The sequence below is a fragment of the Marmota flaviventris genome, chromosome 4 (genome assembly GCF_047511675.1).
Source record: "Marmota flaviventris isolate mMarFla1 chromosome 4, mMarFla1.hap1, whole genome shotgun sequence".
Classification (NCBI taxonomy): Eukaryota; Metazoa; Chordata; class Mammalia; order Rodentia; family Sciuridae; genus Marmota; species Marmota flaviventris.
This window is the reverse complement of record NC_092501.1, coordinates 83,944,247-83,958,882: the sequence shown is the minus strand read 5'-3', so window position 1 is coordinate 83,958,882 and position 14,636 is coordinate 83,944,247. Positions and strand designations below refer to the sequence as shown.

At 37.3% G+C, this 14,636-nt stretch overlaps 1 protein-coding gene across 2 annotated transcripts in view; it reads left to right on the top strand.

The window, feature by feature from the left end:
- The window catches only part of Atp8a2 (ATPase phospholipid transporting 8A2), a 619,499-nt gene that overhangs the window by 160,123 nt on the left and 444,740 nt on the right, over positions 1-14,636 (top strand). For both annotated transcript variants that reach the window (XM_071610764.1, XM_027941579.2), the window contains exons 3-10: positions 1,903-2,002; positions 2,471-2,569; positions 3,720-3,765; positions 4,585-4,625; positions 9,041-9,114; positions 11,639-11,708; positions 12,706-12,833; positions 14,324-14,435. In XM_071610764.1, coding sequence (XP_071466865.1) covers positions 1,903-2,002; positions 2,471-2,569; positions 3,720-3,765; positions 4,585-4,625; positions 9,041-9,114; positions 11,639-11,708; positions 12,706-12,833; positions 14,324-14,435 — 670 coding nt within the window. The remainder of the gene's footprint in view (positions 1-1,902; positions 2,003-2,470; positions 2,570-3,719; positions 3,766-4,584; positions 4,626-9,040; positions 9,115-11,638; positions 11,709-12,705; positions 12,834-14,323; positions 14,436-14,636) is intronic.

Here is a 14,636-nt window from a genome sequence, read left to right as displayed (position 1 = left end):
TCATACATCTCGAGCACCTAGGCAGAAGGCCAACAATGATTTTTTTTTTTTAAGGACAACTGTGATCACTGTGAATCGTGAAATGCCAGGCAGTTGTATCATGGGAAGATCTTCTCTGAGGTGGTGGCATTAAATGTGACAGGAGGCCATTTCTTGATACATTATATGGCCTCAGGCGTTTGTGTTTCTTGAGTTGTCAGCTTTGGTTTTATTTTGTCTTTCTGGGACCAGTTGATGTCAGGTATTAATAATAGTACACGTGCCCCTGGTATATGCTGTCTCCTGAGCCCTTTGTCCTTCTCTTTTGATGCTTCTAATTTGTTGTGCATTTGGAACCTGCTAGATAATCTTGCTAGAATGTATTTCAATTAAGGATGGGCTCAGAGTCATGCTTTTAGACAGTGATCTAGGCATCAAATAAGTACTTGACTCTCTTTCTTTTAATTTTTAAGTAGGTACTTGAATAAACCTGTAGGTAGTTTATATACTTATGGTTTATTTTACCTCTTAGGGTCTCAGTTTATAACTTTGGTTTATTTCATTGTTTATTGACCGTATTGTGCTCTGTGTCAGGAACATATTGAGATGAAGTGAACATTCTTACTGTTTCCATAATCTGTTCTGGAGCTAGAGAAATAGATGTAGCCATTTCTCAGTATCTGTGGAGGATTGCTTTCAGGGTCCCCCTCAGATACCAATATCTGTGGATGTCTAAGTCCTTCATATAACATGGCATAGTATTTGCATTGAACCTACATAACATTTTCCCTTATACTTTAAATCATTTCTAGATGACTTATAATATCTAATACAATGAAAATGCTATGTAAATAACTGTTATACTGTAATATTTAGGGAACAATGACAAGGAAAAATGGCATGTTCTGTACAGATGTAACTTTCTTTTTTTTGGATGTTTTCAATCTGTGGTTGGTTGAATCCATGGATTCAGAACCCGAGGATGCAGAGGTGTACCTTATGAATCAAAGCAGACTTTACATGACAAAGGGATAAACACCATATTGTGGGCTTGAAGAATAAAGAGTCATTATGACTTTGGTCATATTTAAGGAGTATATAAGACATGGGAGGATAAGATGGGAAAGACTTTTTAACCATGGAGAGGCTTGTAAGGTGGAAGGGAGAGGATGGCTCAACTGAAGCAAAATGTGAGCAAAGGTGGACAACTAATGGGTGCATAGAAGGAATGGAATTTGTTTAGGTGTGGTTGCAGCACACAATATCAGTGGTGTGTATCCAGACAGACACGTTGAACTGTTAGGTACATGTGTGTACCTAACGTGGCTCATGGCTTCTAGATGAGGGGGGGCAGATGTCCCTGCTTATACTATGTGAAAACTAAACAAGCATGTATGTATCAAAGTTTGAACACAAAGATCACCTTGGGAAATTTTCTGATCAGGTGTCCCCTTCTATAAAATATAGGTCTGTAGGAGAACGTCTAAACTGCAACTTCCTTGTCCTGAGTTTTTTTTAAGCAGCAAAGAGGTGTTTATTGCGAGCTAGCTCGGTCCGCGTGCACACAGCAACTGGTGACGCTGAGAGGCCCCGAGCCCAGGGTTTGCAGCAGTTTTATACACTCTTTGGGGAAGGCAGGGACTTCACATACATCATAGCATCTCTTAGCAAATCATCACACACCGCAGGAAAATCAAACAACAACTCTAAAACATGATTAGAACTTTCACTGGCGGGAACAAGTTGGGGGGTGATTGGTTACTACAAGAGGGGGATTCGTTTGAACTGATTGGTTTAAGCCAAGTTTTGAAACATTATGTTTTTACAAACTGGTTGTAAAGTTTTAAAAACTTTTTGTTTTGTTCTTTTTTTAAAAGGCTTTTCATGTGTAACTAATGGTAGGATTTTTCTTTGCATTTACAGTACAGCCAAGTACAGCGTGTTGACATTTCTACCTCGATTCTTGTATGAGCAGATTAGAAGAGCTGCTAATGCCTTCTTCCTCTTCATTGCCTTATTGCAGGTAATGCCTTTTAAAAAGTACTTAAAATTTGCATACTTAATTACATGCAAAAAGGAGATTTTGATAACAGGTTCCTTAACTTGAAAAAGTGTTACAATAGTTGCCTATAGTTTGTTTCCCTAATCTAATCATTGATGGTATCAACAAATGTGATTTTTGTAGAAGGAGAGACTTCTTTTGGTATTGCCTTAAGGATAATTGAGTTAGTAAAAGAGGCATGGAAAAAATGGTTCTTGAGGGGATATATTTTTAACTCTTGTGTTTTAAACACATTAGCAATTGAGTAAAATTTAAAAAAAATATCCAAAATGCATAGCTAGTTTTAAAAATAAAGCAATCTTTTTTTTGTGTGTGTGTGTGTGTAACAGAAATGGAGTGGCACTGTGAAAGAGTGAGCTGTAAGTGCCATATTTTCTTTTATCATGGAGGATTTTAATGTGCTAACTTCCCTTTTGTGGTCTTTTACAGCAAATTCCAGATGTATCTCCAACAGGAAGATATACCACCCTGGTGCCATTTATCATTATTTTAACAATTGCCGGCATCAAAGAGATTGTAGAAGATTTTGTAAGTGTTTGCTTTTTGGATTACAACTGATAATGTATGTGCTGCTTTGGATGATATGTCCGATACAGGGAATTAGGCAATAGTTTAACCAGCCTTTAGACTGGTGATAGTATTTTTTGGGGAGATAACTTGTACTCAATGTCTTAGATACACAAAGTGATCCTGGAGCAGTTTCTAGACCGCTTTTGATGTTTATCACTATTGTTTCTTAACTCCTGCTTTAAAGCTTGTTAATTTGGATAGCAAAGAAAACGTTATAGTGTTGTTCAGGAAAGCAGCATTATGTTTGATACACCTGAGGGAATTTTACAAGAATCTTTCTTCTCACACTTTTAACCTGTGGCATCTCCAAGTTCCTTGGCTATAGCCATGTTTCTGTTCTCACTCTTTCTTCTTTTCTTTCTCTGTCTCCCTCTCTCTTCCTCACATGCTCACATGCACACACTTGGCCTCCTAGACACATGTACATCTTTTGAGGAATAGGTAAATCAATTAATGTAAATTGAGATTGAAACCAGCTGTCTGTTGTTGGGTTTATTTTATTGAATTGTTCTTCTAGTCTGTTTGCAAACAAATGAAAAGTAAGGAGCTTGTTGACTGTTAAGAACCAAAACATCATCATTTATACCAGAATAGACCACATCTAAATTTAGTAAATGATACTAGATCACAAAATAATTAAGCTGACTTTTATAGCATTAGAATTATTAGTTTCTGGGGGCAGTTAATTTCTTTGACTCCAGTTCCAAACCTCTTACTTTGCTCTTCTTTTTGTCCTTTGGAACATTAAACCCAGGGCCTCATACATGCTAGGCAAGTGTTCTACCTCTGAGCCACATCCCCAACCCTTTTTATTGTTTATTTTGAGACAAAGTCTCATTAAATTGCTTAGGGTCTCTCTAAGTTGCTGAGGCTGAACTGGGACTTGTGATCCTCCTGCTTCAGCCTCCTGAGTTGCTGGGATTACAAATATGTCCTGCCAGCTTGGCAACCAAAGCTGATCTTGAAATTGGGATCCTGCCTTAGCCTCCTAAGTACCTGGAATTACAGACATGCACCACTGCACCTGGTTCTGCCCTTATTGTTTGTTATTTCAGTTTTTCATTTAGAACTTTTGAATCTAAGAATCATTTGTTTCTTTCTGTAACAGAAACGACACAAGGCAGACAATGCAGTTAACAAGAAGAAAGCAATAGGTAAGATACCAGAGACTATCATTTTTTTCCTACATTGTTGTATGACTAAGACCTGCATTTAAGTAAGTAGTTAATGATACTGAGATAAATTAGAAAAATAATATTAGTCCTGATAATTAATATTTGAAAAGGACTGTGTATTTTAGGATTTTAGAAAAGGTTGTAATTATCATGAACTAGACTGTGTTTATATCCATTGAAGTATTCATGTCCCTGGTTTATACTCTCTCCCTACCTCCCTTTTTCTACTTTTTATTGTCTTGCTATTTTAGCTGCGGTTATTTTTATTGTTGTTGTAATTGTGTGTTTGACATCTGTTTTTTTCCTGCTTCTGGGAGGAATATAAGTAGATTTTTTTTTTTTTGGTGAGGAGTGAGGGTAGGTACCGGGGATTAAACCAGGGGTGCTTACCTACTGAGCCACATTCCTGGCCCATTTTTGTTTTGGAGACAGCTTCTCCCTAAGTTGCTCAGAACCTCACTAAGTTGTTGAGGCTGGCTTTGAACTTGCACTTTTCCTGCTTCAGCCTCCTGAGCTGCTGGAATTACAGGCATGTGCCACTGCACCTGGCATAAATAGATTTTACTTACATATAAACATAAATATTTATGTGTTTGCAGAAATGTATGTATGTTACAGAGTATATAGATTGGGGCTCCATTTTTGTGGATAATGATGTTATGTTTTTCTGTCAAAGGATACGATATGTTAGAATTAATAAATAGAAGTTTAAAAGGAGCCTTTTGGATTTTTAGGAATCTGCTTTTATTTGATTGTCACCAATCTTAACTGACTCAGTGTTTATTTTTTCTTTTCCAGTGCTAAGAAATGGTATGTGGCATACCATTGTATGGAAAGAGGTAAAAACTAATTTTAAAGATAATACTGGAAGGTGTTGATTTAGAGATTTGTAGTGAATTGTTCGTATTACACAATATAAAGTTTTCATTGAGGTCAGGTCATCTCCATTTTATATAAGTTTTTCCATTAGGTCTGCTGAGAGCTGATGAGGGTTTCCTCTGTTTCTGGCCACTTCTAGAATGTACTTGTGAACTTCATTTCTCAAATTTCAAAGCATTTCTAAACCCAATGTGAGAAACATTTTCTGTTGTTCTCTTGACCTAAATTCAGATGTTTAGAGTTGTTTTTTTTTTAAACTTTGAGATTCTCATTTCTAATAATTATTGGTGAAAGAGTTATCACTAAATACAGAGTTTGAGTAGGACATCCTGTGTTTTGGTTCTGAGGTGGGAGTAGATGAACATGAACAATAGTTGCTGCTCTTAACTTCATGGTAGCAAGAAATGATTTTTGACCATATTCCTGGAAGCATGACATGGGGAAGGTTCGAGAATGGTGGTCTTTGGTTGTTTGAAATAATGAACAGGAAATATAGAAGAAATCTGGTCTGTTATCTTGATATTTTGTAACTGATAAAATTAGCTTTTTAAGTGATAAAATTTAGCTTCTTAATGGATCAGAGATGTTTTTCAGGGATGCTTCTCATTAGTCCTCTCAATTAGTCTCATCAAAGCGGATGATTTCAAGAGAAAACAGCTTTTTAGAAGGGCAACTAAAAATAGTTTTTATTGCTAAACAATTAGCAAACAATGTTTTAAATATGTCCTATGGTCTTACGTATCTGAAAAGAGTGACCAGGATATGGTTATTGCAGCCTTCACTTTGGTTTTGTTTACTTTTGCTTACTTTTACAAGATCCACCACCTTTTAAAGAAATTTCCCCTTTATAGTGTTTTTCATAACACCTTAACCTTTATAGCCTATCTAGAGGTCCTGTGCTGCCCACATTCATTGGTCTCCCCGTCATGTGCAAGTGAAGTGTGGTAGTTCTTGGTCAAGACATTAGAAATTGTTGACTTTGGGGAGAGAAATGCTGCTAGTGCTTAGGAAGTCAAGGGTCCCCACGGCCCTGAGGAATTGCCCCTTTATTTTTCTTCCCCAGAAAAGGCTCTGTGTTAGTCAGCTTTCTATCACTGTGACCAAAGTACCTAACAAGAATAACTTAAAAGAGGAAACATTTATTTTAGCTCATGGTTTCAGAGATTTCAGTCCAGAGTTGGCTGAGTCCATTGCTCTGTGAGGCAGGACATCATGGCACAAAGAGTGTGGTGGAGGCCAGCTGCTCCATTCACCATAGCCAGAAATCAGAGAGAGGGAAGGGGTGAGGGGCTGCGTGGAAGAGGACTGTTCCAGGGCACAACCTCGGTGACCTACCTTCTCCAGACGTATCCCACCTGCCTACAATTACTACCCAGTTAGTTCATTTAAATTAGGGTGGATCGATTAGATTACAGCTGTCATGATCCAATCCTTTCACCTCTGAGCATTCCTTCATTAACGCAGGAGCTTTTGGGGGACACTTCATATACAAATCCTAACAGGGGCCAGAGTGAAGAGGAATTTGGATCTGGATTGTCTGATGTTACTTAAAACAGTGGGAGATGGAGTGATGGTCACAGATTTTTGGGTTCAGAAGTTGATGGCCTCAAAATTTCCTTAAAGCTCATTTCTATTTCCCCACATACTTTTGGGAGAAAAATACCAACAGCAACAACACACCTGTTGAATACCTTGCTACATGCATCTTTATTTTAAATTTAAAATGCATTTTATTTGTTTATAGATCCATTTGCCCAGGAAGAATAGAGCATGGCCCCTGCCCTTGTTGTGCAGTGGTCCACAACACTTGGCCAGCATTCCATCACCTCAAAATCTGATCAAACACAGATCTGGCCCCCCTCCAAGATTTTGTGATACACTAGGTTCTAGAATTTGCATTTTTAACAAGTTTATGGGAAGAGGTTGATGAGGATGAAGTGGGGTGCACACTCAAGAACTGGTATAGTGGAGAGACAGTTGGCATGCTGAATTCTCCAGGGCGTGTGCGGGTGCCTTGGGAACATCTTCAGGGGGCAGTTAATCTGGAGTGATTGGTTCTAGTCAGGCAAGGATTTTCTCAAGAGATGTTCAAGGAAGAGGGTGTGAAATTGAGTTGTTTGGGAGGACCAGGTACAGCTGTACAACTTAGTATAGTTCAGAGTGAGCACAGGGATATGGGAGAGAACAATGGTGTCCAAAGCAATAACTCTAATCCAAAATGTGTTGAGGCTCAAGCAGCAAGCTCCTGGGGTGGAACTGGACAGGCAGCCTTCAGCTATATCTCAACAGCTCTGGTCACTACTGAGAGCGTTTTTTGCCTCCTTCATCAGTAAGAGACTTGAAGAATCCTGTGAGGCTAGAATGAACTCAGGGGCCTGGAATGGTTTCTTTTCCACTGTGTTAATTCTTTTAGATAGTATCACATATGCAAGGGGCAATCATGTATAAGAATATCAAATAGAAAATCATTTTGAAGCAGATTCCCAGGTAAGTAGTTTCTCATGAACATGAAACTTCTCTCTCTCTCTTTTTTTTGTGGTGCTAGGGATTGAACCCATGGCCTTGTGCGTGCAAGGCAAGCACTCTACCAACTGAGCTAAATCCCCAGCCCTGAAACTTCTTAATACTTGATTACTAGAAAAAAAAATATATATATATCTATATTTAAATTTAGAAATAAAGGTGAGAGAAAGCCGTAATTTCCCTTGTCTTCCCCCTTTGAATTAGGGAAAAAAAAGTCTTTTTAAAAATTTTTTTTGAAATAAGGACTAATTTTTCTTTCTAGTGTTTTCTCAAGTTAATTGCTGCTTCTGATTTTTCTGTGTAATTAAACTGAATAGATTATTTTTAGTTTTAAATAGTACTTTAAATTTACATAAATATCCCTTGCTTTTTGTGCTGATGATTGTTAAAATAGCTCTGTAGCAGCGATTCTTTAACTTCTCTTTATCTTGGAATATACTTTAATTATATGCCTTTCTTTTGCCTTTAAGTTGAATACTAATTTATGTCTTTGAATTTGGTACTAACTGTAAATGCACAGGGTTCTAAAAATTAATTTTTACCATCCTTGTCTATGTTGAACCCAATTAGACTTCCCCCCACACTTTGATAGCAGTTCACAGCACTAATAGAATACCTTTCAGAAAACTGTTTCTTCTCTCAATAGTAGTTTTTGTTTTTGCAGTGTTTGGGATTACACCCAGTCTTTGTACAAGCTAGGAAAATGCTCTACCACTGTGTCACCCCCTACCTCCCTGAAAGAAAATAGAACGGGTACCTGCTAGTTTTTATAATCTAGTAATTTTTCACAAGTATTATATAAGTTTCTAAAAGAATAATGATATGGTTAGAATAGGAAACAGGAAACATTAAGTACCCATTTTGCATTTTGCAATTTTGTAATACTTGGTCTTCTTTTTAGATGTCATAGAGAATTCTAATTCCCTTGACTTTGTCACTGACGATGTCCATTCAGTGACACACATGCTGAGTAGGACTACACTCATATACCAATTTTGTGCCAGATGCTGTATATGCCACCTTAAGAGCCAGTGGTATTCTTTTCCCATTTTAGAAGTGAGGGTTCTGGAGCCCTGGGAGGTGAGGCAGCTTGTCACAATCATAGAACTAGTATGTGTCTCTGAATTTGGGACTTGCGCCTGTGCTTGCTTGATTGGAAAGCCCACAGTCTTTCTCAGTTGGTGCTTCTTCTGAAATTATTTAAGTGATTTTTAGACACTTACCCAGGAGGCTTTTGGAAGGCTATTATAGCCTATCCTGGAGTACTAGTTAACAAATAGATAATTGTAAGAAAATGTAATGTTCATAATTGTTCAGATGCACCTCTTTTCTCCATTTATTTTTTTCTTTTTCATGAAATGGTGATGCAAGTTGTCCCTCAGTATCCATGAGGATTGGTTCCAGGATGCCCCATAGATACCCCAATCCACTAATGCTTGAGTCTCTGATCTAAAATAGTATATCATTTGCATAAAACACAAGTACATCCTCCCATATACTTTAGATAAACCTCCCATATACATCTCTAGATGACCTAGTAGAATGTAAATGCTATGTAAATAGTGTTATACAGTACTGCTTAGGAGATAATGACAAGAAAAATGTATATATTAAGTACAGGCACCCCCCCCCCCCGCCAATTTTTGATCCTTAGTTGCTTGAATCTAGTGCTGCAGAACCCACAGACATGGAGGGCTGACTGTGTTCCAGGTTGTGTGGAAGCATTTTCCTTTTGCTGTTGCCAGACATGGTTTAGTTATATAATAACTTTCTTCTTCATTTATTTAACTACCCTGCTCACATTTGTGCTTTCTTTTCTTTTGTGCCTCTCTGTCCTTGTCCCTTTCTGTAGGTGGCAGTGGGAGACATCGTGAAGGTCCTCAATGGACAGTATCTTCCAGCAGACATGGTCCTGTTCTCCTCCAGGTCAGGTGTGCTAGTGGGCACATTTTTTTTGAAATGAATATTATCAACAATTAAATATAAAAAAAAAAAACAACTGTAGAACTCTTGAGCCATCTTTTCTGTTTCTACCCTGTGAATTACCAGAGTTACCATCCTATTCTCACTATCCTGTTCTCCAGTTAGTACTCTATTGGCTAACTGTAGTTTGAGATTTTGAAGCATTTTGGATTTCAAAATTTTGGATTAGGGATGCAGAATTGTTACAGTCACACAAACATTCCAAAATCCAAAATGATCCAAACTTGGAAAATCTGAAAATCCCAAACATTTTAGATAAAGGATACCCAACCTGTGCTTTTTTCAATTGCCTTCTCTTGCCTTGACCCTTGGTTTTGTTTCTGCCATTTGTCCTTTTAGGCTTTTTCTGAATTCTTTTTCTTACAGGTTTTGACTTCTTCTTGGCCTTTCTAGGGTATTCTCCTCATTGATAAGTACACTGATTCAAGGGCAGTGGAGTGATACATCCTAGCATGCAGGGGGCACTTATCAGACACTTCAGCACCAGTTTCCTGGTGGGTCAGACAGATAACAGTCTGCCCAGGCAGAACCCAGTTCTGCCCTTGAACAGGTGTTCACAGAAACACAGGCATTGTCTCAGTGTGGACATGACCTGAGGATGATACTTGCTCTTTATTCATCCACAATTCAAGCCCCATTTGCTCAAGTGGCATTACCTTGTTCTCCAGGTAGTTTTATGCTAGAAAGGTGTCATCACTCAGTGATATACATGATGGAACAGTGCAGCTCTTGGCTTGATGAATAAAAGTTCAGAGCAAACATCAGCCAAATACAGTGGTGGTTCTAGCACTTAGAAGTCTGAAGAAGGAGTATCCCTTGAGACTAGGAGTTTGAGAGCAGCCATGGCAACACAACAAGACTCTTTTTTTTAAAATTTCTTTTAGTATATAGCAAAGAAAGAAAGTCAAAATCAGCATAAGGATAAACTTCCATTCTTGATTTTAAGATTAAATTATGATATTAAAAACTGTGTCTTCTATATTAATGGGTGGCTAGACTCATAGATCCTCATGCTGTTTGCATTTTCTATGATTACAAACAGTGTTTCTTGTATTGGATTTGATCATTCTTTAAGTTCTGAGCCTTAGCATTCATTTTATGCTAGAGATGAAAAATTTAAAAATAGGGCCTGTGTCCTATGGAGGGAGGAAAACACTGTAAACAGGGGGATTCATGTTTGGCCTTATTCGTAGGAAACAGAGTAACTCTTTAGACATGTTAAAGCTTTGATCACTTGGTAGTTTGGGTTAGGAGTCTTGTCTGTGACCCTCAGATCACTTAGTTTTAATATGGGATGGTTTGTCTGAGCTGACATATCGTCAGGATACTCCATGTGCCTGAGTGTGCACTTTGTGCTGAGTAGCCTGCTCAACACAAAGTGTCATTTAATCTTCCCAACTACCCTGGATATCCTTCATTCATGCATGGGACAATCAAGACACAGAGAGATTAAACCACTTGCCAAGACCATATAGTTCCTCGAGGTAGCATTAGGGGACTTGAATTTAGCTAGTGAGTTGCAGGGTCCATTCTCTTTGCCATTAACTATGCCAACTAACCTAAATCAGAAGGTTAGAAGTAAGAGTTTTATCTGCCACACTTATTTTAATTCTTTGGATGCTGTCCTTAAAATTAGGTATGAAGAGGTGAATTTGGTGTCAACATACTTTATATACAAACAGAGATATGGTAAATTGTGGTATAAAGGTGTATTAGGAATTGTAATGTAAAAAAAAATAAGAGAGCTCATGTATAATGGCATAATTTGGCGTGAACATACTTTATATACTGAGTTACGAAAAATTGATGAATAAAAGTTCAGAGCAAAGATCAGCCAAATACAGTGGTATCCACAGTGCTGTGAATGGATAATTATGATTATAATGCATTCCACTATTTTCATGTATGTAAGAAAAATAAATAAATAAACAAAAAAATTAGGTATTGGATCAAATAGTTGCCTTTTGACCCAGTAGAAAGTACAGGGAAGCAAAAAGGTCTGTCAAGTTTATGCCTTGATTCCCTAACTTCTGTGACTGTCATTTTCCTCAAAAAGTGTGTTTGTTCTGGCCACATGTTTTGGTCAGGTGTAGGCCCAGCCTCAGCCTTTAAGGATTCCCCTAGCCCAGTGATTGGGTCTTACTTAGGGCATCATGTGTTTTTGATGTGACATCCTTTCCTTCTCATTGACTTTCAGTCATTTCTGTCTTCTTGAGGCCAGGGGGTCCTTATGTGGGGCCTGCGAGAGTGGATTATTTGGGCAAACAACTTTGTATTGCTGTTGAGCCCCAAAGATGGAGAGTGTGTCTTCCTTTATCACCAATCACTACTACTGATGTGGTTGTTTATAACAGTGTGTTTTGAAGGACTCATCAGCAGACATGGTTTTCATAATAGTTGATGAGCTATGAATCTAGGGAGATGATGTTACTAAATGTGGCCCTCTTTTTCCTTTTTCTCTCCTTAGTGAACCTCAGGCAATGTGTTATGTCGAAACAGCTAATCTAGATGGGGAGACGAACCTTAAAATACGTCAGGTAAAGTTACCTTTATAACTCATGTTATAGATGTTCAAGTTACAGTTGGTCCCAAATGTACCAGTCATTGTCTTTTGTGGAGAAGTTGTTCAGCCACCAAAGGACAGGCCTTAACCCTAATGAAATCTATGGAAATAATGTGTCTTTGATTATAAGGGGAATTTTTTGAGAGGGACCAAGAAAAAGTGGACTTTATTAAATTGTAGGTCATGGAGGGAGGGTATCATGTTTTCCTTTGTATCTTACTGGCCTCTCTATCTGTGATGCTGAAGAGAGGGGACATCCTCAGCCAGACTGATCTGGGTGATGGAAAGAACAGCAACTCTAGTGGACAAATGGAGTAGACAGACCCTGGGTATCTCAATTTACATTGTGTTGAAATTGAGATTCTAATTCTGGAGAGCGGTATATTATACCCCAAATTTTCATGCCTTAAATAAAATTATTCTCACCATACATTTTATTCTAACATGAGAAATAATATTTAATGTATTATTGACACTTTTTCTGCTGACTAAAGTTTAATTCAATAATTCTGTCTACAGATCTTTCTTTTCTCCGTAGATTTAGACATTTTCTTTTCTATTTGGAATTAATGAAGTTTATTATACTATTTTGTTTTTTATGTATGTTTGGAAATGTTCAGAATAAAATGTTTTAAAAATCAAAAAAGAATTAACAAGTTCTAGGCAGTGTAAAATATTGAAGGGATACTTTATTTTCTTGACCAGTGTTAGAACGCTTTCTAAAAGTCATTTCAATATGTTATTATTTAAGCATGGAATCTTCACCTTCTGCTAAACTGAAATCTTTTGCATGAGATTGTTGTGGTAAAAGCTGCCAGCTATCAGTAAGGATTTTGAGGGGCTGATATTTGCTTTATTCAATAATTGCATTGTAGATGGCTGGTTATATCCTTATGATTGACAGAATGCTGAATGTTGTCCCTTAAACATGGAAAAGAGTGTTCATTTTTGTCTTTTGATTTAAATTTTAGGGATTGAGTCAAACTGCTGACATGCAGACGAGGGAGGTGTTGATGAAATTGACAGGAACCATAGAATGTGAGGGGCCTAATCGTCACCTCTATGACTTCACCGGTACCTTGCACTTAGATGGGCAAAGGTGTCAACTTTCTTTATTATTATATTATTATTATTATTATTATCATTATTTTTTAATAATGTGACTAAGAGTTACTGAAGCTTTGGAAAAGTTGTTTGTTTCCTAGTCTCATAATATTTGAAAACTATAAGATTTCTCCATATTTAGCTTAATTCTTAGGCAAATTCTCTACCAAGTGAGCTACAACCCCAGCCCCAACTGAGCTTTTCTTGAAAAACTATTTCAACATCGGTTTAAAACTTCCCTTCCATTTAAACAAAAGTGATTTTTAAAAATAAATTTATTTATTTATTTATTTTTTATGTGGTGCTGAGGATCGAACCCAGCGCCTTGAATGTGGCCAGGCAAGTGCTCTATACTGAGCTACAACCCCATTCCCCAAGAAGTGATTTTTGACAAGAGCCCAAGGGCCTAAGATGAAGTTCATAGTAGGGGTCTGTTCTTCCTATGTCCCTGTGACCTGCTGAACAGAAGAAAAGGTTTTAGCTATAACAAACAGAAAAAGCAGGAGAGATACCTGAATTGTTTAACAGTCAATAAACTTGTACGAGAAATTTATCCTTTTTTTTTTTTTTTTTGCTAGCTCTCTTCTAAATGGAATTTGTTTGTATTTTATAATTTTTATTTTTGCAGTGCTGTGGATCACACCTAGGGCCTCCCACATGCTGAGGAAGTGCTCTACCTCTGAGCTAGGACCCCAATCCCCTTTTGTTTCTGGAAAGTTGAATAAGTAAATTGTTATTCTCCCTCTATAGATATTCAGTGCTGGATTGTCTATATTCTGTTGTCCTTGTCTCGTGGTATTTGTTTTATTGTCCGAGAGTCATCTTGGTCAGATGTTGGGGTGCAGTCTCTATCTGCTGCCCTTCCTTTATCTGCATGCTCCTTATTAGTGCCTCCACAGCCTGTCAGGTGCTCCTTTTTATTTCCAATAGACCCATGGCTGCGAAGGACCTGTTTATAGTAATCAACCCAAAGCAAATATGATAACTAAGTGCACTTGCTTGTTGATTGTCATTTAATATGTGTAGCCAGTGTACATAGCCCCCTTTTGAATTTTTAAATTATCACTCATATCTTTATTTGATGATTACATTATCTTTGACAAATTTGATATGATACATTTATTGCTTATTTTTTTTCTTATTATAGTCTATAAAATAAATTGGGTTTTCCAAATGAATAAGCGTCTGGTTGTTATTTTAGCTCTTTCTTTTCTAGGTATTTTGTTTCACAACAGGATTATAAGAGACATAATTCCCTTTAAAACTTCATAGGAAAAAATAACAGCCTCTTTCTCCATAGTGATGAGTGAATAAAATGGACATTTTCGTGGGTCTTTTTTTGGTAGATTAAGCCAAAGGTAACATTTATTGATCAAATTTGACTGAAGGGACCATTTGCTTTATTGTGGGTTTACATTTAAGGGGTAAGCTCAAGCTTGTCTTGTCAGACTATCATTAAATATCAATGTTGTTTCTTACTTTTAGCCCTGTTGCCCTTGGGCCTGACCAGATCTTATTAAGAGGTACACAGCTTAGAAATACTCAGTGGGTCTTTGGCGTAGTTGTTTATACCGGACACGACACCAAACTCATGCAGGTAAAATGTTTCTGTGCTGCAAAACAATAATAATTTTAGTTTGTCTTTGTTCTTACTTATTTCCCCCCACCCCTTTTTTTGTTTTGTTTTGTTTTCATTGAGTGGAAAGTTTGAAATTGTATTTAGGAAGCTCAAGTTTGTCTTTCAACCTAAATTAGGAAAGAGAGTGCCTTAGGTAGTTTCTTCTGGATTTTTATCTTA